Below are 21,988 nucleotides of genomic sequence, written 5' to 3' on the forward strand. Positions count from 1 at the left end.
CCTTCCTTCGCAGGTGCCGCCATCCCGGCTGGGGCTGTGAGGCGCCGCAGCCCGCCCCGTGCCGGGTTTGGGCCCGAGCCGACCTTGGGCTGGCGCAGCTGGGAGGGCCTTTGCGTCCCTTGGGGAGTTAAATGTAAAGCGTGTCCCTGGTGTGTGGGGAATCGCCGGGCCGCTGCTGGGCGAGCTGCTGCCCGCGGGCAGCGCTTCTCTGGTATTTGCATGGAGGGCTCCTTAGGCCCAGGGTGTGAGAACGCACCCCCTTTGCGAGAGAGACTCTTTGTTGTTATTACAGCCTACTAATGCGCTCCAAACTTTTAATTATCCCTGAGAAGTTTAATATGCATGCTCCAGTATTAATTCCAGTGTTTAGTGTGTTAATTTTTGAACTCCCCTGGCATGTATGTGCTGAGTATAACACCATATTTGATCCCTGATCATCTACAGAGTTTTTCTTGCATGCTTGCTTAGCACCCATCTTTTCTGTTTAGATTCAATATCAGTTACACCAACCTATGCCTCTCCATTTTCTCGTTTATCTTGGTTTTTTTATCTTCCAGATCCTACAAAACTGACTGTTGTTCCTGCCTTATTTAGTGTGCTCGTAAACCTTACTTAGAGAATTTTGTAGCATGAGTAGTGGTTCTGCTCCCTTTCCTATCTAAGACTGTTTCAGGGAGGGAAGTAATACTTAACAGGGACTATTTTGCATGTTGCCTTTTTGTCTTCAGACGAGGCCTGCTCACTTCCTGTAGCAGCTCTCATTGTCTTGAGCTTCTCCAGAAAATAAGCAATTAGGAGCAAGTCAGTGAGGAAGAAAAACCAATGTAAAACCAATATGTGCAATTATAGTTCGAGCAACTTGTTCTAGTGAAAGGTGTCCCTGCCCCTCCCTTGCAGGGAAGTTGAAACTACAGGATCTATAAGGCCCATTCCAGCCCAAGCTATTCTATAGAAGCTTGCTCCATCCATTTCCATAATTTAGGAATTTTCCTTTTTGCAAATAAAACCAAAACTCAGTTCTGTCTAAATTGCCTTTTCTTTTTTTCTTTCAGCAGATGGAATACAAGCAAAACCAGAAAAGATAAAATCTTCCCTGAAGAATGTGAAAAAAGACACAGGAAAACCAGAGAAACTAAAATTTAAGCCGCTCACTGGGAAGGTGTTTTACCTCGATATCCCGTCAAATGTGATCTCTGAAAAGTTAGAGAAGGACCTCAAAGAGCTGGGAGGGGTAAGTTAATAATAGAGACCTGTATGAACCTGGAAGAAAATGTACGTATGTGGAATGTCTTTTTTGTGTTCTTTGTGACTGCATTTTAATGTTTGTACTTATCTGAGATGGGGTCTTATTTTTCTCTGTTTGTCTTAAACTTTAGTACAAACAATGAGAAACTTTAGTACAAACAATGAGCTTATCAACAAATTATTCTGTGGTTTTTCAAGAGAAGCTGCTTTACTGATTGGAACAAAAGTTCTTGTTCGGAAGTTTTGTTTTCAAACAAAATTATTTACTTGGCTTAAAATTTTATCCGAATTTATTAGGGTTCATTGTTTGAGGTGATTTTTCTTCTGCTGCTTCTGACTATATTGGCGTGTTTATGTGTTACAACTAAGTGTTCAGCTGAGCCTGAAAGAGATTAAAGGAAGAGTTTTGTATATGTTTACTGTAAGTCAGTAACTTCACTAACTACTTTTTGTGCAGAGTATCTTGGTGAGTATTTTTGAATACTCTTACTTAACTAATAAATTTTACGAGCATCTTACTAATATTTTTCCTAATTCTCTCTTCTGTGTGGAAGGTACTCTTTGATACAAGCAAGTACAGGATATGATAATAATGTTAATTGCATTGCTTGTATTACTAAACACCTTTCAAGCACAGAGGCAGAAGGGATCTGCTTAAATTGCTAGTTGTTCTGAACATTGCTTTGGCAATACTTCTTTGACCTTAGAGGGACACTGAGCAGCTTTATGAAATTGGTACTTGTCTGAAATCATAGTAGCAGTAAGGAATAGCAATAACACAGTTTTGAGTTAAGTGCATTTTTTTACATTTAACATCAAATAAGTGCACGCTGTCATTTGTCTTTCTAAACCAGAATTTTAGGCATTCATGTGTGAAAAGTAAGTTCAAAACTCAAAGACTGAAAAGAAAGTTTTTTTGCCTTATTCTGAGGAGTAAATGCCTCAATCTGAGGTGCTCAACACCCTCAATATCAATTACCATGTTTCATTGTTACTTGTGTGGAATGCACTCAGAAGTGCTTCTCTCTGTATGTCCTGTTTCTGTAAAAGGTACATAGAACAGAATTGAAAGGTACTGTTTCAAGCTGTGTGATTTGTGCATTCCACACTGATTAGTGGAAAAGAGGAAAATACTTCAAACTATACAAACTGACATGAAATAACAAGGCAGATACCTGATAATCACACTGTAGTTGGCAATGAAACACTGAAGGAGCAAGATGGAAGAGAGTAAATGCAGAATAATCACATTTTTATATTACTGAGTATAAGAATATGAATCTACTTTACATTTTACTTTTTTGAGAAGTGTTATGAATAATATAGGTGTGAAACATGGTAGCTATCCTGAAATTTTAGTTTTTCTGCTAGTTCTAAACTCAGTAAATTTATAGCTCCTTGCAGACTGTAAATTACATTTGCAAACACCTGCCTTAAAGTTTAGCTGAACACTTCTGTATAATTTCTGTTACCTAAAATTAGAGATAATTGTTTTCCATAGTCTGAATTAGTCTGTTATTACTTAATACAATGTTTACATTCTTATACTTGGAAAGTATTACAGGTAGGTAGTAAAAAAATTATAATAATCAAAACAAAGCAGAGCTCTTTTGATAAAGATTACGAAATTAAGGGACTGAAATTGGAGTTTGTGACTGGTAAGACGCAAGTACAACTTAGTTGTCATTGTCATCCAGATATTTAGAAAATCTTTTCTTGTTAATTCAGTGGTTTTGAACTTCATTGTTTTAGAAGTTTTATCACTTTCCTTTAAAATATTCAATGTAAAATTGAGTTACTGATCTATTGTCCTGAATTAATTATTTTCTTTATATCTTTATATTTAGAGAGTGGAGAGTTTTCTTAGTAAAGATATCAACTATCTGGTGACTAATAAAAAGGAGGCGAAATTTGCACCAGCTCTTGGCCAGATTTCTCCTGTTCCTAGTCCAGAATCTGCGCCTAACGGAGGAAATGGTTCACCTCATCCTAGCAACCGAAAAGATCGAAATGATGGAAGTTCATTTAAGATAGTAGATACAGTAAGTTTCTCAGTAAAGCAAATCAGGTGCAACCCATGGGATATGCTCTTTCAATTTTTCTCCTATTTTGTTTCGTAAAGGTGGCAGCAGTTCCTTGGGTGAATAAGGGGATTTCTTTCAAACATACTTTTACGCTTATTCAGGCTAACTTGTTAACTAACTCAAACTAATTCAGCAATTTTTTTGAAACTAATTTTAAAAAGGAGCCATTTTTGCAAGTAAGCAGAGTACACTCAAATCTGTTCTAATGTAGTATGTCTGACTTACAACATTGATGTCATGTTTGACAGCTGGATCAGGCATGTGATGACATCCAGTGATTCCTGTCTCTTTTGCAACATGGCCTATTAAAATCTGGCTGATTACATGTTGTTAATGCTGATACCTGCAGAAACACTCTGATAGTAGTAGGAAGTAATTAAAATTGGGCATTATGAATGTTAAGTTTCTCTGAGCTCTTTCTTAGGGGATCACATTAATTGCAACAGTTAGTATCTGAACTTATTCAGGTTTATGTGAAGTTGCTTACATGGGCAAGTCTTGTGTCCTTTCAGAATACGGTTGAAATACTTAGCTATACTATATATATGGTGCTTATTTAGAAACATCCAGGCTGCAGGCTGGTCTATGTATTGCATAGGTGAGGGCACCTCGTTTTGCAAACAACCTGCATAGGTAAAGCCAGCTCATTATGAATAAGCAGCAAAAAGTAGAAAAAGGAAATGCACTGGTGATGGAAAAGCAGGGGATAACACAGAGGCTATGATTATATTCATGACTGTTAGCTTAATTTTCACAAGTTCAGCTGATGAAACCTCATCTCCTGGTCTGTGTCACTGGCTGCTTATTCCCACCGTCTGTGTTGTTCCAGCCCTAATATTGCAGTGGCCTGCTTTGGCTGAAAAGGATTACTTGTTGGGGGTTTTTTGGTTTTGGGATTTTTCCCCTTAGACTGTATCAACCATAACTTTGTGAGAAAAATGCACATTATTGAAAAATATAATGAACAAAAGGAGACCCTTGTATCTAACGTGTATTTTTTGAGAGCAATATAATTTGTCTCACTTTGTTACAAGTGTGTTTCTGTTTTAATGTAGGTACGTATGAGCAGAGGAAAATCCTTGGTTGAAAAAGCAATCAAAGAACAGGTAAGTCAAATTATCAACAAATTTGTGCTTCAGAACCTTTGGTGGTTTGTTCTTCTAGAAAACAAGCGGTAGTAAAAGTGATCTTAGTGGTTTTAGAGAGAAGTCAGCCATGGAAGTGAAGTGTCAGGTATGTTTTCTGGGTACTTCCTGAGGAATTGAATGTCTGGAGTCTTAGGACAAGTATTAAAATTTGTCAGGATTGCTAATATAACTAGCATTTGAGAGGCGTTCATGAAGTTAATGTGTAAATTCACTGTCTTCAAATCTTACTATAAAATGTGACAATAAAGAACAGTTTTGGTTTTCTGAAGGTTTAAATAGATTCTTCTGGTGGTGAGGTGCTGTAATACAGAGACAGAAGAGGAGTCTAGGAGAGTGATAGTCTTTTGGCTAAGAAGCAAAGCATCTGCATTTTAATCTCAGCTTTCATATTATATGTTGTATTTGTAATTCTTTTAAGTAATCTACTATGCATTGTTTAAGATTATTAATATAATTTATTGCTTGCAGGACTTAATCCCTTCTGGTAGTATACTGTCCAATGCTTTGAGTTGGGGAGTGAAGATCCTTCATATTGATGGTAAATATTTTTGTTGGATGAAGCCTGCCTTGAACTTGTAATGTTTATTTAACTTTTCTTTTGTTGAATTCGAAATATTAAAAATTATGTCAAACATACAAAAATTGAATTAACTGAGTATAATTCTCCCTCTTGTTGCCAGATGTTAAGAATTGCATTGAACAAAAGAAAAGGGAGCTCTATCTAATCAAAAGAGCAGGCAGTTCTTCTAAAGATGTGGTAAGTGCCTCTGCCATTTATAAAAATGCCATTTGTTTCATTAACTAAGAAAACACTTAAGTACTAAAGTACTAAGTACTGCCTACTGTGAAGCCTGTAGATCTTATTTTAATGAAGGTATTGCTCATTTTCAGTTTTTCACAGACTAGTATGTTGTAAGATGTTTAAAAACCATCTTTGAAAGATAAAAAGTATTTGCTGTGTATTTCAACGTTATTTAAAAATAGCTTTAATAGTAGCATTGATTGTGTAATTTGTAGACCTGTGCTGTTGCAAAGGATATCTAACTATCAGAAGTGCTGAACTGTCTGAAGTTTTCATTCTGCTTGCCTCAAAAGTAATAAATAATAAAATGTATTGCGGCTTTAATATGATGTAGACGGCAGCTAAGTTGCCTTGTATAATTTTCCTTGTGACACAGTGATTAGAAATGCTTTCATTTTGATGGGCCATTCCGAAAAATCATAGTTACGTTTCCTGGAGAAGCTAGGTCTCTATAGGGAATCTGCAACTCTTCTTTTGTAAAGAACTAGCATAAAGCATCTTCAAGCTCTTCTGCCAATAATGTGCAGTTGGCATGTGAAAATGACATTAAAGCTTGTAGCTCTTGCGTGCTTCATCTGCAGTTGCTCTGTAATTTGCACAATTGTCTAGTTTAGCCATGGGGCCTGATAAGTAAATGTGGAACCAAACTACCTGGGGTGTGTTACTTTGTTTCGGAATGTAATATTGGCTAGTTATTGAGGCTACATCAAATCCTCTGCCAAATCATCACTGTGTTCATGGATAGCAGGTGAGGTTGTTTTGCAAATAGTATAAAATGAGTTTGTACCTTTACCAGAAGCAATTAAAATTAACAGCTAATGCTTGATTGTAGGCTTCACTTTAAGACAAAATATTCCTCTAAATTTTAGTCTTCATTGCTAAAAATAATAAAAGACCCAGTCCATGTAAATCCATTCAAATGAAAAGAATTGTATTAATTGGAGATGCTTGCTGTTCTACAGGTTTTGGTGGCATTTTGCAGCTTGCAGTTAATTAGGATTTATAAAGTGTTGTAAAAATGCTATCTGTATTAAAGGCTGAACTTTAAACCATGGCAAGGTAGTTTCAGGGTGGAGAGAGTAAGTGTATAAATTTACCTTTCTTAGTTTCTTTGTTTAGATTTGCTTTTAGGAAAAATAAATTGAGGCATCTGAAGGAGAACACTTCTTTTTTTTTAGTGTAGAAATAAATATTTCTTTGGGGAAACATGTTACCTTATTTCAAAGTCCTAGTGAGCTTAGTTTCCTGCAAAAGTCATCATGAGTGTATGAAGTCATGATTAACACAGGGAGACTCTCATAACTTAAATTATCTACAGCTAAATCTTTAAGTAAAGTGCAGAAAAATACTCACAGGGATTTTATACCATCTCTCTTTTTTCAATAGGGAAAACAAGTTACTGCTCAGAAGTCGAAAAGTAAGTACTTCAATAATTGTAGAGGTTTCTGGCTTGACTTTCTGAATGCTTAAGAATGTGCTACAGTTCTCATGTGGTCAAATGTGGTGCTGTACTCCAATTTGTATGTCCAACAGAAGCATGTAGAAGAACTTCTGTGGAAATCATGAGTTTGTCAAAACCTGTACATAATGAGCTCTAAAATGAAGTCTGCTTATTTTTTAAGCTACTGGGGTAGCATGATAAAGGATGAAAAGTAATTATCTATTGATTTCCTTTTCTCCCCCCTTGAGCAGGTAGACTGAAAAGTCCATTTATCAGGGTGGAAGATAGGAGTCGGTAAGTGTTCTCTTCGTGCATTCAGTAATGTGATTCTCAAACTGAGTAATTCAGAATTACTTGAGAAAGTGTGTCCTTAAATCTTAATTTCTTTCAACTTCCTGACTTCAAGTGTCAAGTGTACTGCTCTCTTATAATAACATACAAATGTGTCTAGCCACCAAATGAGATTGACCAAGTAGTAGTATAGTAGGGAATATTTGCAGTAGGTGATGGAAGTGGCAAGTTAACAGGTAACTCCAGTTTGTAGATCATGAGAGTGGGTTCTTCAGTCTACTTCCTACCAAGGACTGTATGAGTGAAAGGGAAACCTGAACCTTTACATCTTTCCTTAAATCCAAATCCTATAGCCCAAAAGGCCAATAAAACTTTGCATACTGAATTCCAGTCATGTAGTCCCAACTCAATTACATTTATCTCCTGCTGACACCCTTCAGATGTAAGGAAAGAGAAGTTGTTAGTTAAAATAATTAATAGAAATTAGGTTTAATTTCCTGTTCAGTCATTTCTTTTTAAAGGGAAAAGTTACAAGCTATTAATCTGACTTCAGAATCCACAATAGTACGCAATCTGATACTTTCAGCCTTGAAAAATTTCACGTCTTTCTGGTCCTGTAATCAATCAGTCTTGGTTGTGTAAGAAAATGCCAGTTAGCCAGAAGTTGTGAGAACAATGAATTGTAAAAAAAGGTTCAGTTCTGCACAGCATAATTTGCACCTTTAAATCCCTAACTAACTTCTGAGTTATGATGTTGTTTATAAGCGCTAAATTCTTTGACCTGATTTCTCTGATGCTTTCCTGTATTGAAAAAAGAGATCTAAACCCAGTTGTACACTGAGTTGGTGCAACAGGAATGAGGGACCTGAGGATAGTGGGGAGAATTTAACCAACACAGTTGTAAGAACAAGAAATTCATATATAAATATATGTGAATTTGACTTCACAATGTAGTGGCGTACTAAACACTTGAAACACTCCTAAATATTTATGTAACATAATGTTTTTTAATGTTTATGCAACATAAGTAACGGTTCAGAAGCAGAACATGATGGTTCGCTGTTGCTATTATGTTTTCCAGACTTGCTGTTGTAGTTTTGCCTGGGTAGCTTATAACAGTAATGTGGGGAAGAAATCAGACAACTCTGCCATCAGCATTTCAGTCAAATGATTATTCAGGATGTGAGCTTTTGACATGCCCTATTTTAAAAGTTCTTAATATATTCAGAGCACTGGTATAGTTGCAAGTTCTGGTATCTCTGAAAGTACAGTGGTGCACAGGAATATTATTTTTCTGAAAAATGAGATGGTCAGTTTTTATATTTTGAATGGTGAATTGATTACTTTTTTTTTTTAAGAAAATGGTAAAATGAGAAAAAAAATGCATTGGATGTTGGGAACTGATGTAGCTACTTCTCAGGAGCACAAATGCACTGTTGCCCAAATTATTCTTGGGTTTACTGGTTACCCAACTCACAATTAATAGGCACACAAGTCATATCCCAAGGAATGTGTAAGACAGCTGTGGAAACTGAAGGAAAGTATCAAGGAGGGAATGAATTACTTAGTCTAAAATATTTATCTGCTTAGCGTTCTGTGTATGACATATGTAAAAGAGAAACACCTTCTCAAGATTTTGGACCTGGAGTAATGTATGCAATGTAGCCCTTTTTCTGGTTTTGATGGTTCTCATGCGCTTGTTTTATGTTAATGCAGCCAGTATCGACCATTTTACCTGCAGTTACTGAGTTTTCCATTTCTGAACTATTGTGTTCCAAAGCCATATAGTCCATTTGAGGTGGATAAGAAGTATCCTTCTGGTCAAAAGCAAACTCAGTCTAAGCAAAGGTTTGTTGAAAACTTTGTTATCGACATGTGGGTAGAGGAGAGGGTTGTTCTCTAAATCATTTCATTACTAATTGTGTTCTAAAATAATTGCTCTTCTTCTAATTTTCTGTGCTATTTAATGCCATGTCTCAGCTTATGTATTTACTACACTGTTAGTGTCCGTCTCTCTATCTGTCCCCTCTTTGTCCTGTCTTTAATCCTTTTTTTGGGGCATAGAACTGCATACATTCAAAAATGTGGCCTTCTCCTTTCACTGTGGGTCAGCGTAAGGTATTTTTTTCCTTTCTGCCACTGGTTTCTTCTTTGTCTTCCTCTTGGATGCTATTCAGTAAGTATTTCACAGGAAGTGGGTTTCTTGAGGCTTCTTTTGTATTTATCCGTACAGTACTGAAATAATTAGTTAAATTTTTTAAAGCAGTGATACTCAATCACAGTGCCTAACCATTGTTGATAAAGAGCGCATATTGTTGATAATTTACAGAAACTAGATTAACTGCTAATACTGCTTCAACTCTTCAAAGATGAAAAGTGGATGCCAGCTGCCCAGTAAAATTGCAGGTTTTTTTACAGCGTTTGTCCTACATTTTGGCATTCAGGCTCTATTTGAGCGCTACAGATGCAGTTAGAACTTCAGCAAATCAATTTTATGATTTGAAACTTATATTTAAGAGTCTTAATTGTTTTTTGTGAATCAGTGTGGTTTTTAAAAATCTTTTCTACCTAGCTTATTTCATCGACTTCTTAAATTGATTCCTGTGAAAGACTAAATATGTTTAGGCAAAGGGTAGCTTTGCCATATGTGGAACTTTCTGTATTTAGTAAGTTGCTGCTTTTCTTTTTTTGGGGGGCTGAAGACTTAATTAGCTGTGATACCCGTTTTCTTTATAAAACGGCTTCTCCACAGTTTTGTCCAGTCTTGACCTTAATACAGTGCTGGAGGTTTTAGCTGATGTTGCCATAATGGCTTTTTTTTTTTTTTTTTTTTTTTCTTGCAATGAAGGTAATATGAATAAGCAAAAAACATATATTGCAAGGGTGACTGCTGTATTAATAAGGAAATTTCTGATTGTGTCTCTTCAGAGGAGGTTGGAAAGACCCATTCTTTTTAAACCGTTAAAAAACCATAAAGGCAGTTTTTGTTTAGACGGATTAAGGAATGTGATAGAGTAAAAATTTCAGAATTTATGTTTGAATAAATATTCCTAATTAATACTTCAGGTGGGCACATACCAAAGAGATGTTTAGGTGGGAAATTATTTCATACTCAGTTGTGAGCAATGTCAGTTTTGGAAGAGAGAGAGAGGGGAATGTTCACTTGTTTTATCTTTACCTGGGAGAAAAGCTTGTTGAAACGAAGTTGTTAGTTCTACTTGCTTCTGCATTGGGCAAGACCTGCAGACATATTCAGTCTTCATATGATCCATTCTATTGGTTATATCCTGCTTTACTGATTCTCTAAGAGTTTTACTGTTTTGCAGAGGGAAGGTGTGAAGGCTGATGTAACAGTTAAAGCACACACTGGGGTTCCCTGTCCTGAGGAACCAAAGAAGTGCTGGGTCAGGATGTTAACAATACATTGCTATGCTTTGTAAGCTAGAGATTTTTCAAGGCAGATTTTCTGATGTAAAGTCCTGACCTTACATCTATGCAGATACTTGGTAAAATCTGTCGGAGTGATTTTTGGCTAAACAGGGAGATGGCACTATTCCTCCAAAGTAAAAGGGAAGTAGAGATTGATGACTTTGCTTTATTGCTGGCATATCAGCCTTAGGTGGTTTAATAGTGGATTGCAGCAAGCAGTAGGTCTCCCCAGATGAGGACTCTGAAGGTCATGGAGCAGCTACTGAGAACCTCTTCATATTTTAATGTCCAGGAAGAACTTCAGGTTCACTTTTTTGCATTCCCACTTAGCCTGTACCTAGAAAAACAGGACAAAATGGCATTAGGTCAGCATATTCAAAATTATGTTTAACCAACAAATATGGCTGTTACTTTTGCCAGAGACTGAGGAGAGGTCATCTTTCTCAGATGTGTGTTTTCTAGGCTTCAAAAATACTGACAGTGGGTGTTAAAATGCTTTTCTATTTTTCTGTTTCTAGTTTGGGTTTTATCATCTGTGCACAGAGATTTTTAAATGTCCTTTGATTTTTATTTGTTTAGCAATTTTGTGTTATTTATTCTGAGTCAGTGATGGTAGTACATCTGTACTAACCTGGATGTTTTATGCGTACATATAATTCCGCTGGGTCTGCCTGTCTTCTTGCAGTAAATGTTTCTGGGTTTTGTTTGTTTGATTTTAAATCTGTGCATAACTTTTCTCTTTGTTTTTAATAAGCGTTGACTAAAATAATGTAGTTTAAGGGGAAATAGAGGTTTGTTTGGGGTTTGTTTTTTTTTTTTTTAAGTATGTAAGAATGAACATACTGTGAGAGGCAAGCTGAGCACTCAGTCCCATATTTAAGACTCATAAATATTCTCTTAACAGAAACAAAATAAACAGTGACAAGGACTGTGGAATGCCTGTTCAGTTTCCTCAGAAGGACAAAAAAAAGAGAGGATATTGTGAATGCTGTGGGAAGAAATATGAAGATCTGCAAGCAGTATGTGAAATGTCAAGTATATGCTTTGATACCATCATATCTCTTAAGTGTGGTATCACCAGACGTTTCTCTATAATTTTTTATTTTAAAATATTTTTCTGAATAACCAGCAAATGAGTATTTTTTCCCATGTTAGAAGAAGCAATTAAGAATTAAAACCTATCTCTGATAGCTGAAGGCACTAGTAATTGATGTCTTGGAGATGCTAGTAGTAAATTAATGATATTTACTTGCTCCTTCTTGTACTGCTGACTTGTATATTTGTATCTGTAGTCTTAGATTTGTTTCATGTTTTCTCTTTATTGCAGCATCTTGAAAGTGAGCGGCACCGAAATTTTGCACAAAGCACACAGTATAAAGTTGTTGATGATATAATCTCAAAGTTAGTTTATGAGTTTGTTGCATACAAAGATGATGATACAGGAAAAATAAAAAGGTGAGTTACATTTTATAAATTCTAAAGACTCTGTGAGTCACGACATTGAACATAGAGATAGTCCTGAAATTCTTGATCTGAATAGAATAGGATAAATTCATGTTTTGAACTCTGAAATAAATAATGGAAATTTGCAATGCAGCTGTACCTGGCAAATCAGTTCTGTAAAACAGAATTTAGGAAAAAAAACAATCAGAAGTGCAGATGACATCAGAGAAAGGTGAGACTGAATTTTGCCAGAAGTTGTCCTACCTATCTTCAGCTTCTATAAAGCAAAATCTGCTGTACTGAAATACTGCTATCAGAAAGACAGCAATGTCTGGACATCTTGCTCTGAATGCTTTCTGTCATTTTTGGTAGTCTAAGTCAAAGGACAGCAAATCAATCTGATCTCCTTACCTGTGGAAAAACTTTCTGCCTGTACTCTAAACCTCTTAGCTTGTGTGCTGCCTGTGCAGAGCAGAGAAAGCAAATGTCACTTCGTTCCTTGTAGCTCAAGAGCTTGAAAGGGTGAGAAAGGCTTGTTTGGTGTCTTGAACTGTAGGCACCAGGGTCTTTGTTACGTGAACAGTAACATTATTCACGGTTGCTCTGATTTTTTGCAAATGAGTCAGGAGATAAGGAATTCTTGTTTATTTATTTAAAAAAAAGGCAAGTAATGAAGAAATAAAGGTATATTCTTAGTGAAATCAAAGGAAATGTGAACAGAATCAAACAACTGATAGCGTAATGAAAGCAAGCCTTTATTTCTTTTATGATTTCAAAATACTCAAGAGTTGTTAGGCTTGAAATCCTGTCAGGAAAATTATGTTAATTTTGTGTATATATCATAGAATATTTGTAAGTATTTATAGCCATTGCATTATATTCACTAACTTTTGTTCTTAATGCCACCGTAAATTGAGATTTACTGAAATACTAGACTACTTTGTGTGTTTTTAAAACAATTCTATGAGCTGTAGAAATCAGTAAGAAAATATCAAATTCAACTATAGATGCTCCGGTCCTGTAGAAATAGTGTGTTACTGTTGTAGTGCTAGGTTTGGTTTAGCAAGCTGCAGCTTTCCTTGAGAGCTCAGCAGAGCTGCTTTGGGCAGTGCGACCATTTCGCCTTCCCGTAGTCCATTTCAGACGACTCCGTGGTTTTGCCCTGGCAGCTCTCAGCTCTACAGCACAGTGACGGCGAAGGAGGCGAGAAGGGTGTCCATTGGGGGGTTCAGAGGGCCTTTAATGGTTACATCTTGTCCTGGCGACCCCCAGAGGCAGAGGGACCCTGCGATCCGGGCGCAGGGGCTTTTTCTCAGGGGCAGTCCATGGGTGGAGTTGGGGTACAGGAACCAGCAGGGAGAGCCCAAGGCAGGGGCCAGGGCCAGGAGCAGGGGAAAGTGGGGGGAACAATAGGGGATCAGAAAAGCAATGGGTAAACAGATCATCACCACGTTACTACCCTAAATATATCTTTCCTTGAAGAGTAAAAACAAAAACTCTTTTGTTAGTTCTAAAATCAGTAGTTAGTTTCCAGAATCAGTTGCCTATGGAGTTATGTTGCATGGGGTTTTTTACGTTTGTTAATATTTTTAAACAATTTCACTGTAGGACAAAATGTAGCACAGGATATTTTTCTCCTATAATTGGAAAGATAACCAGACCAGATGAGCTGAAAGAGCGACTGAAAAAGCAACGCATTTCTTTGAAAACTTACTCATGGAAGGATACTGCAATGCAGGCACTCAAACTGGATCGCCAGCCTGCAGAAGTGCAACCAAATTCTGTGCCAATACCTACCCCTGTTTCTGCATCTGTCTGTTCAGTTCTTTACTGTCACCCATCACAACCTTCAGAACTGAAAAGTAAGTTCAGAATTAATAATGAAAATATTAAGACTGATTGCTCCTGTACTGTGAAGGTAAGAGAGACTGTTGTATCATCAAATTCCATACAGCCGCCCCTTCAGAAAACTGACAAAGTGTACACAAAGAACTTGTCTCAAGCTTCTGAGCCATTCAGCAGGGAAATACTGGAACCAGATCTAAGTAAAAAGAATATACAGTATTTTCAGGAAGGAACATATACTTTATATTCTCACACCCAAGTTACACATTTTAATGAAAAAGACAAAAACTTACTGCAGCAAAAACGAAAATTAAATAATTCAGTAGTTCTACCAGCAAAGTGTTTGAAAAAAACAGATGCCAATCCTACGTTTGTCAAGAAACATCCTGATTTGTGTGATAATCATCAACAAGTGCAGCACAATGTCATTCTGAAGGCTGAGGTCTCTGATACTGCTGTGAACAAAGAACTTAATGCATCAGCTGCCAACACTGCCCACAGTTCACCGTCTGGAAAGCTGCACAGAAAAGTGAAGCTTAACTTGGGAAGGAATAAAAGAGAAACCTGGAAACAGACTATGGAGTTATATGTAAAGAATTCAGATGGACTGTCTGTTCCTGAAGAGAAGAGAAGCTCTTGTAGCTCGCCACTGCAGACCCTATTGGAGTTATTTCAGACAAGTGAAAGAAACTCAGAATTTGGAGGTTTTTCAAGTTACACTGAGAATAAATGTTCAGTGAGCATAAATGATACATGCGAAGGGCAGAATACAAATGTTATGTGGTCATTATTTTCCTCTTCATCCTCATCCCCGTTTTTTGGATTTTAATATTGGTTTATTTAATACAATGATTTTTAGATTGACTTGAAAATTTAAGATTCTATTGATGAAGACTTAAATTGCTGTATTATATGTACAGATTATTTGGTTCTCAAGTTTTTTAATGCAAAATCTTCTGTATATGTATATATGAAAAATAAAACTAAGTTTGGTTTTGGTCTTGTGTTTTGGATTTTTTTTAGAGGTACTGCATTATCATGGCTGATAAAAGGCTCTGACCCCATATTTGGATTAAATAAATTGCTAGGCAAAGCATGATGCAGCTGCATTTAGATAAAATAATTTTCTAAAATCATCGATTATGATACATTCCGAGTAACCACATTAAAAAGAATCAGATGTTCCACTGTAAATAAGGTAGTCCATTACTCACTGATCATTGATGTTTTGTGGGCATTTGGTTGAACACAGTAACAAACATGTATTACATTCTTTGACTACTCTGATGTATTATTACTAACTTAAAAATAGCTCTATTGTGTATTTGAGCTATTAAGAAAGCAGTTAGATGTATAAAAATGTATTGTGGGAAAACAAACAAAAACCCAACAGGAAAGGTAGGTTTCTGATTGACTTGGGTCCTTTGTTTGATTTTTCTTTCGAAGTAGCCAGCCTGTCACATTGGGTTACTCAGAGGCTGAGTGAAAGACACAAGTGAGAGTTGGGAAGACCGTTTTTTTGTTGTTGTTGTTTTTTTTTTTAATAATTCAGTTCTTTACCAGAGCTGATTTCTTTCAGAGTTTCTGTATCTGTAAATAGAGAGGGCACAACTATGAAATTAGAAGAGGCAAAACGTTATTAATAAATGTAGAGTGCCTTAAGGTCATGTAAGAGATATAAATCACAGAAATGACTTTCATTAATTTTTGCATAAATTACTTGTTTGCATTTTTGTCTCATGCCCATTTAATATTCTCAGACTTAGTGCTCTTATGGTTAAAGTGCTTTAATGTTCTCTGCTATTGTCTGTCCTTTATAGGCTATTTTCTGTGAGGGGTAGGTAAAGCTGCTTGGAGTGCAGGAATGGGTGAGGAAAATGACATAAAATTACTTGCCTTTAGAGAGGGTATGAATTGGAAGCTTAATGATGAAAGTAGCTGCTTAGGGAGTTGCTGTCACCTAAAAGGTGACATTTCTTATTCCCCTGTGAATGTAATTGTGTGTACAGTCTGGTGAGGACTGCTTTTGGTTTCTCCATCTTACTGGTCACTTCTGGCTTGATTTATAGTTAATTCTGATCTGGAATTGCATCCAGAAGATAAAGAAACCCATTACAGAAATGAGCGAAATTACCATTTTAAAAAGGAGTTGATCTTAAATGTGTATGTCTGTATTTATTTTTTGCCTGTAAATTACTAGTATGTAGTGTTCTAGGACTGGGACTTTAAGGTGGAAGATTGAAGCAATTACTTTGTTCTTTGTTTTGAGTGACAATTAAATGACTGCTTTCTGGTTCAGTGAATGCTGTTTATTTTAGGAACAAGTGTTTTGAGTGTTTTTCTTCTATTGAGATGATTTTGTTTGGTTGGAGGTTTTTTTGTTGAGGTTTTTTGTTGGTTGGTTGGTTGGTTGATTGGCGTTTTTCTGGTTGTGGGTTTTTTCTAGCTTTTGGTTCAGTCTTAAAAGTAAAATTAAGAATAATTTGCATTTTCCCCCTAACACGTTCCAACAATCTGCCAGTATCTCTTGCAGCCTCCTCCCTGCTCCCATCCCTAAGGCACACGCTCCTTAGCTGCCATGGTGGTCTCCATCTGACTGGGGTGTACGTGCATGGCTATTGATACACGTAAGGATTGCTGCAATGGTAGGTGTGAAGTGTAGAAGTCACTGTTAGTAAATCTACTCATCAGATAAACAATGTGTATGTTTTGCATATGATTAGATGCAGTCCTACAACATATTATCTCAACAGGCACTGCAAAGAGACGCTTCAAACACATTGGAATCTGGCTTTAAAATCTTGTTGGGGTAAAAAAAAATCAGAAGTTTGTCATCAAAATATGAAGACTATTCACTGTAATCCAGAACAAGATAGGAGAGTCACTGCTACTGGTTGCAAAAAGCAGTTTTATTCATGGTGCAGATTTTGTTTACTGGTCACTTTAGTTGTGTTAAGAGTCCCCTTTGTAGTATATTCAGATGGCATCACAAGCCACAGTAAGCCTATTAACTATTTCCGAAACAGATTTACTCAGCATATTTAATTATTTTAATGTATTTATTATATTTTAAGCTTGTTTAAAAAAAAAACCCAACAGCTTTTACAAAAATTTGAAAGTATTTATGTTAGAATTTTTAAAAAAAATTGAAGGGTAGTTACTAGAATATCTGTCTCTCTGATTTCCTCACAGAGAGGAGACTTGAATATTTTCAAAACATGGCAGTGATTCTGAGAAATGTCAAACAGTTCAGACAAAGACTACCACAAGTGCCTCTCTGGTCACTAAAACTGCACTTCTAATGGCAAACCTTTATTTATCTGTGAGTGTGTATTTGTGATAATTAGGTATTATATAATTACAGTTTGAACTCTTCATAAGTACATAGATTTCTTCTGAAGCACGTCATTTTTGAATTGTCTTGCTTTCTGTGACTTTGAGAAGCAGGTGTAGGTAATGCTTATGTTTATGCAAAACCAGGTGTTAAGGTTCTAGCCGTTGTTCTTTTTGTGGTAGTTAGAGACATTTGGAGCTCTACTCCCATACTCTGCAGCATACACTTATACACAGTGTGAGATTCCAGGTTTTAACGAACCACACAATCGTAATTATCAAAAAAAAAGGTGAAAGCTTGTGTAAAACAGACATTACTTAATTTTAGCATCTGATTGAAAAAATACCCCTAGGTTTTTAGATCATAAAAGTACTCTTGTTTAAGTGATTTTCTTGTGGCCCAGTGATCTTCCTTGTTTCATAGGTGTGGCAAGCACATTTCTGGGAATGTGAAATATTTTATAATCTTTAAAATGTTGAAATAGGAGGTATGTGCATACACACACACACACACATCAATGCTGAAAGCCTGTGCAGAGACACTATACTGGTTTGGTACTTCAGTGTAAGGATGCGTTCAGACCAGGGGTCAGACCAAAATGATCTTCAGTAAAGACTTTAAACCTGGAAACTGTAGCTAGAAAATGCAAAGCTGGGGTGGTAGTAACAACATCAGAAGAAATACAGGTGTTGAAACATGCTTTTAGAAATAAAGCATTGGAAGAAGCAGTGTTTTACTTCAATTACACCTACGCCATAGGCTTGGGTTTTTGCAGTGGATTGTCCAAGCACTGCATATGGCTTTGCTCCATGGTATGCATTTATCTGGAGCAGAAGTGTTGTGTCTATTAAGGTAAGTTATAGTGTGGCTGAGAGGAGAGAGTTGCCAATCCATGTGTGTGTGCATGGGGGTGTATATAGAGACACTCCTGTGGGGATTAGCGATGCCAGCAGCACTCACATGTAAGTAAATTCTGCAGTACTTCTGGGATTGATGCACTCAGGTAAGCCCTATGCTCTGAGCAGCATCTCTGTGGGTAGCTCTTGCCCAACATCCAGCTGCAGAACATGTGACACGAAGCAGTAGGTGACTGTAGAGCTGGCTTTCCCATTAGCGTTGGAGGGAAGTTAGTTACAACCTGAGGTTGTTTGACTCCATAGGTGTACCTGTGACGGTGTGTGCACCTTCATCCTGCACCCGAAGAGCCTCAGCTCTGAAGCACTCAGTTAATGTAGCTGGTGTCTGTGAAGCTCTTGTGGCAGCCTCTGAGTAAAGGAATGATGGAACAATGGTAGCTGCTCTAACTGGTGTAATTACAGTGGGGTGTGTGGACACAGGATAAAAATACGAATCCCTCCATCTTCTCCAGATGGAGAATCTTTGTGAGCTATGTGGTCCATGTGGTCTCTGGGTCATTGGCTGATAAGCACCAGGAGCTGATAAAGACTGATCATGCTGGGCTTTTTGATCATGTGCCCAGTTGATGCCACAGTAGCATCTGTCCTGGGTTGCAGTGTATTCAATTACCATCCTCATGAGCTGTTGAAACCAGGTGGGGCAGTGTTTCCTTGCCTCCTCCCCCCAGACTATCTTTCTGGTAATGGCCCATCATTGTCCTGCCGCATGGCTCAGAGATAACTCCCTCCGGACTATCTTCTGTTAATGAGCCTAATCAACACTTGGCCTCATGACTCATTACCCCATTGTGAGAGGCTCCACCCAGAGGGCGGAACCAAGCATTCCATCGTGGATATAATCTGAGGCTGAACACCAGAGAAAACCTTTCCACTGGATTTCCAGAGTACAGGAGTTACACAGCCACCACTGGACCTTCTGAGGAAGAGCAGACCCTTTTTTCTACAGGATCACCTCTTCAGGAGGACTGCAGCCACCATTCTATCAGACTGCTACCACCACCCTGATGAACAGGGTGTTTGGTTGTATCCTGACTCTGTTAGTTTAACCCAGTGTTTTCTGCCTTTTTTCCCCCCATTTTATTTCCCTATTAAATTGTTATTCTTACTTGGTGTCTCCCACTAGTTTGTTTTCAAACTAGTACAGCATCAAAATCACAGTCTACCTTGGTCATACACTGAGTCTACTCAAAGGTGGAAAGCACTTCCCTGCCCTAGTTTCATTCTGTAGATGCTCAGAATCTGAGAAGTTTAAGACATGCAATTAGATTGTGTAAAGAATTATGGGAAATTCTTGAAATAGTGAAGTGTAAGATAAAACTACAATCAAATGTGATCAAGTGTTCATATCCTTCTTGGGTGACTAGTTTGGATGTTACTTGCATCACAGCAGGAAATGGACTCCCCTTTATCCCTCTAATTTTTTCCATTATGTTTCATCTCATGTAAATATTCTTCTGGAAAATAAGCTATTTTCTTTCAAGTGCTTACTACCACTCAGATTTAGCTGTAACCTCTATAGGCATCTAATCATCACTCTTGAAGACAAACGAGGGGAAATTTTAGCAACCAATTGATCCAGAGCAATTGTACAGCTTATTTACACAGAATATATGTAGGTGGACTAGAAAATGAACACCAAAATTTATTTCTTAGCACAACTAGTCCTCTGGACCCTGCAAGGAGATTGTTTTTGCTATTAAGTGCAAGCATAAATAAAGGTAAATCCTGCTGGTAATACCACAGGGTCACCATGATACCTGTAGCAGGTGAAGGTAAATGTGAGTAAAGTTCATTAACCAGCTTACTGTCTCTGAAGATGATATGAGATAGGGGTTTTTTACCATGAATTCTGCAAATGTTACTTTTTGGTTCTTTGCTTTAGATAGTGCAGCTATGCAAAATAAATGCTGAGCACCCCAGATATAGCACTATAAAAAGACTTGGGATGCAAAGCAGGTGTTTGGGTGTAGTCCAATTTCATTTGGATAAAGAAGCTGTAGATTCAGGTGGCTGTGTGACATAATATTTTTGTTTGGGTTTTTTTTTTGTTTTTTGTTTTTGGTTGGTTGGTTTAGTTTTGTTTTTTTGGTTTTTTTTTTTTTTTGTTGAGTTGAGGGGAGATCTCACTTCAAGATTCAGTGTTGAATATTTGTTGAGTATGTAGATAGCTGGCCATAAATTCCAGACTTTCTCTGTGACCTTCAGTAGTGCAGGCAGTGGACAGGAAGGTGCTGACCTCCTCTCTCTGGGGACTAGAGATAGGACACAAGGAAATGGTCAGAAGCTGCAACTGGTAATGTTCAGATTGGACATCAGGAAAAGGTTCTGCACTGAGAGGGTGGTTGGTCATCAGAACATGCTCCTCAGGGAAGCAGTCCCCAAGTCAGGAGTTAAAGGAGTGGATGACATGGTTGCATGGTGTATTTTTAGGTAGTCCCACGAAGAACAGGGAGTTGGACTTCATGGTGCTTACCGGTCTCTTCCAGCATGAGATATTCTATGAGTTGCTACAAGAAGAAAAAATGTGTCCCCTGATGTTAAAGAGCTTGTTACTCAGAGGTGAATAGTCTACCACAGTCCTCTGCAATGTTGAGGAACTCCCAGGAAAGTAAAACTAGTGGTGAATCCCGATATTCTCTTCCTGATATCCCAAATGAATGTGAAATCACCATCAATAAAATTTAAATATTATTTCTCTGAAGGATTAAGCCTGTCAAATCATCCATTTCCAATCAATGTGTACAATAAGAAGGGACTTCAGACATGCAGATCAGGATTTACTTCCTTGTGATTTAGATCCTTCAACATCATATAGAAATTTTCTGCAATTTATGTAAGTCTTCTCTTTAGAATTAATCTTCAGTGTTTACCATAGAAGTGCTAAATAAGCCAGCTAGTAGAAGATGTAAATGAGAGAGGTTTGCAAGGAGAGGCATGTAAAACCTTTTTCAGCTCTGTTTTGGCTAATTGCTTCTAGCACGCACACTTTAAAAATGCCTTTATCTTTGTATTAGTTGGCTGTATTTCTAAAAAAAAAAATGTTATAAATATTATTCTTAAAATTAGTGAAAGGTTTGACCAAAATAGAGTTGGCATACTAAAAAAAGGACTGCATTTATGAAACATATGTATCATACCTCACCATACCCGCTGAGCATGCAGACTGGATAAAACTCTGCATTCATAGTTGTTAGCATAAAGCAGCCAAGCCTTGGCTGGTGCTGGGTTGGTGAACCTTCCATGTGTAACACCTACACTAAATCTGAGCACTGGTAAGCAAGAGAAAAAAGAAATATATGATGTACTGATCCAGGAAATGAGTGTATAACCATACTGTGTATCTACTGCCGAATGGGTGTAATGTATACCCAATGTCATGAATTCTCACAGAAATACTGACAGAAGCAGCTGTGAAATAGTGTGCCAGTGGGGAAAGTTTGGTCTAACTGTAGGGGTTGGCTGCAGCCTGAAATGTAAGGATTTATGACTTTTGTAAGGAGATTGAAGCATCATATTATTATACTTTTTTTTTTTTTTTGCTATAAATAGCACTTTCTCATTTTCTTTACCCACCCCATCCGTGGTCTTTTTGACACCTCACAGCAGAGTCTTTATAACCTAATTTTGCACTGTTTCAGCAGCTGCTTTAGGATTTAATGGATACTTTGAGGTAATATTCCGTCTTTCCTGTAGTGCCTGACTGCAGTGCAAGCAGGACAGCATTAAAACTTACTAGCCACTTTCTCCTCAAAGTTACTATGTATTTCCAAATGCAATACTCTGCAGTTATCTTCTGTTTTCATATCACGGAAGCAAATTGCAAGAAACTGAATTTCCTTCATCTATCCTCTAGTTTATTCCTTTAATAAGATGATAGGTGTAAGTAAGATAAGCCCTACAGAGAAATCGGGCCAGGAGCGCCGGCATTCCCTGGTGGGTGGCTCCGGGGAGCCAGGCAGCCACTCCCGAGCCGCTGTGCCCGGAGCACGGTCTCTCCCGGGGGGCGCCC

The 21,988-nt window shown here is 37.4% G+C and overlaps 1 protein-coding gene across 4 annotated transcripts; it reads left to right on the forward strand.

Annotated features, from left to right (window-relative positions):
* The first annotated feature begins 1,035 nt into the window (after window positions 1-1,035).
* Window positions 1,036-16,026, forward strand: DBF4 (DBF4 zinc finger). 4 transcript variants are annotated; one of them, XM_017729236.1, is made up of 11 exons: window positions 1,036-1,231; window positions 3,093-3,287; window positions 4,385-4,435; window positions 4,946-5,015; window positions 5,158-5,234; window positions 6,666-6,696; window positions 6,969-7,014; window positions 8,728-8,859; window positions 11,345-11,459; window positions 11,768-11,895; window positions 13,492-16,026. In XM_017729236.1, the coding sequence occupies exons 3-11, from the start codon at window positions 4,391-4,393 to the stop codon at window positions 14,555-14,557; spliced, it is 1,710 nt and encodes a 569-aa protein (XP_017584725.1). In that variant the 5' UTR covers window positions 1,036-1,231; window positions 3,093-3,287; window positions 4,385-4,390; the 3' UTR covers window positions 14,558-16,026. The 4 variants fall into 4 exon arrangements, with proteins under 4 accessions (XP_017584725.1, XP_017584726.1, XP_017584727.1 ...); XM_017729237.1 differs by having other exon boundaries at window positions 6,972-7,014; XM_017729238.1 differs by lacking the exon at window positions 8,728-8,859.
* Window positions 16,027-21,988: the final 5,962 nt, after the last annotated feature.

The sequence above is a fragment of the Corvus brachyrhynchos genome, unplaced genomic scaffold (assembly GCF_000691975.1).
Source record: "Corvus brachyrhynchos isolate BGI_N302 unplaced genomic scaffold, ASM69197v1 scaffold142, whole genome shotgun sequence".
Classification (NCBI taxonomy): Eukaryota; Metazoa; Chordata; class Aves; order Passeriformes; family Corvidae; genus Corvus; species Corvus brachyrhynchos.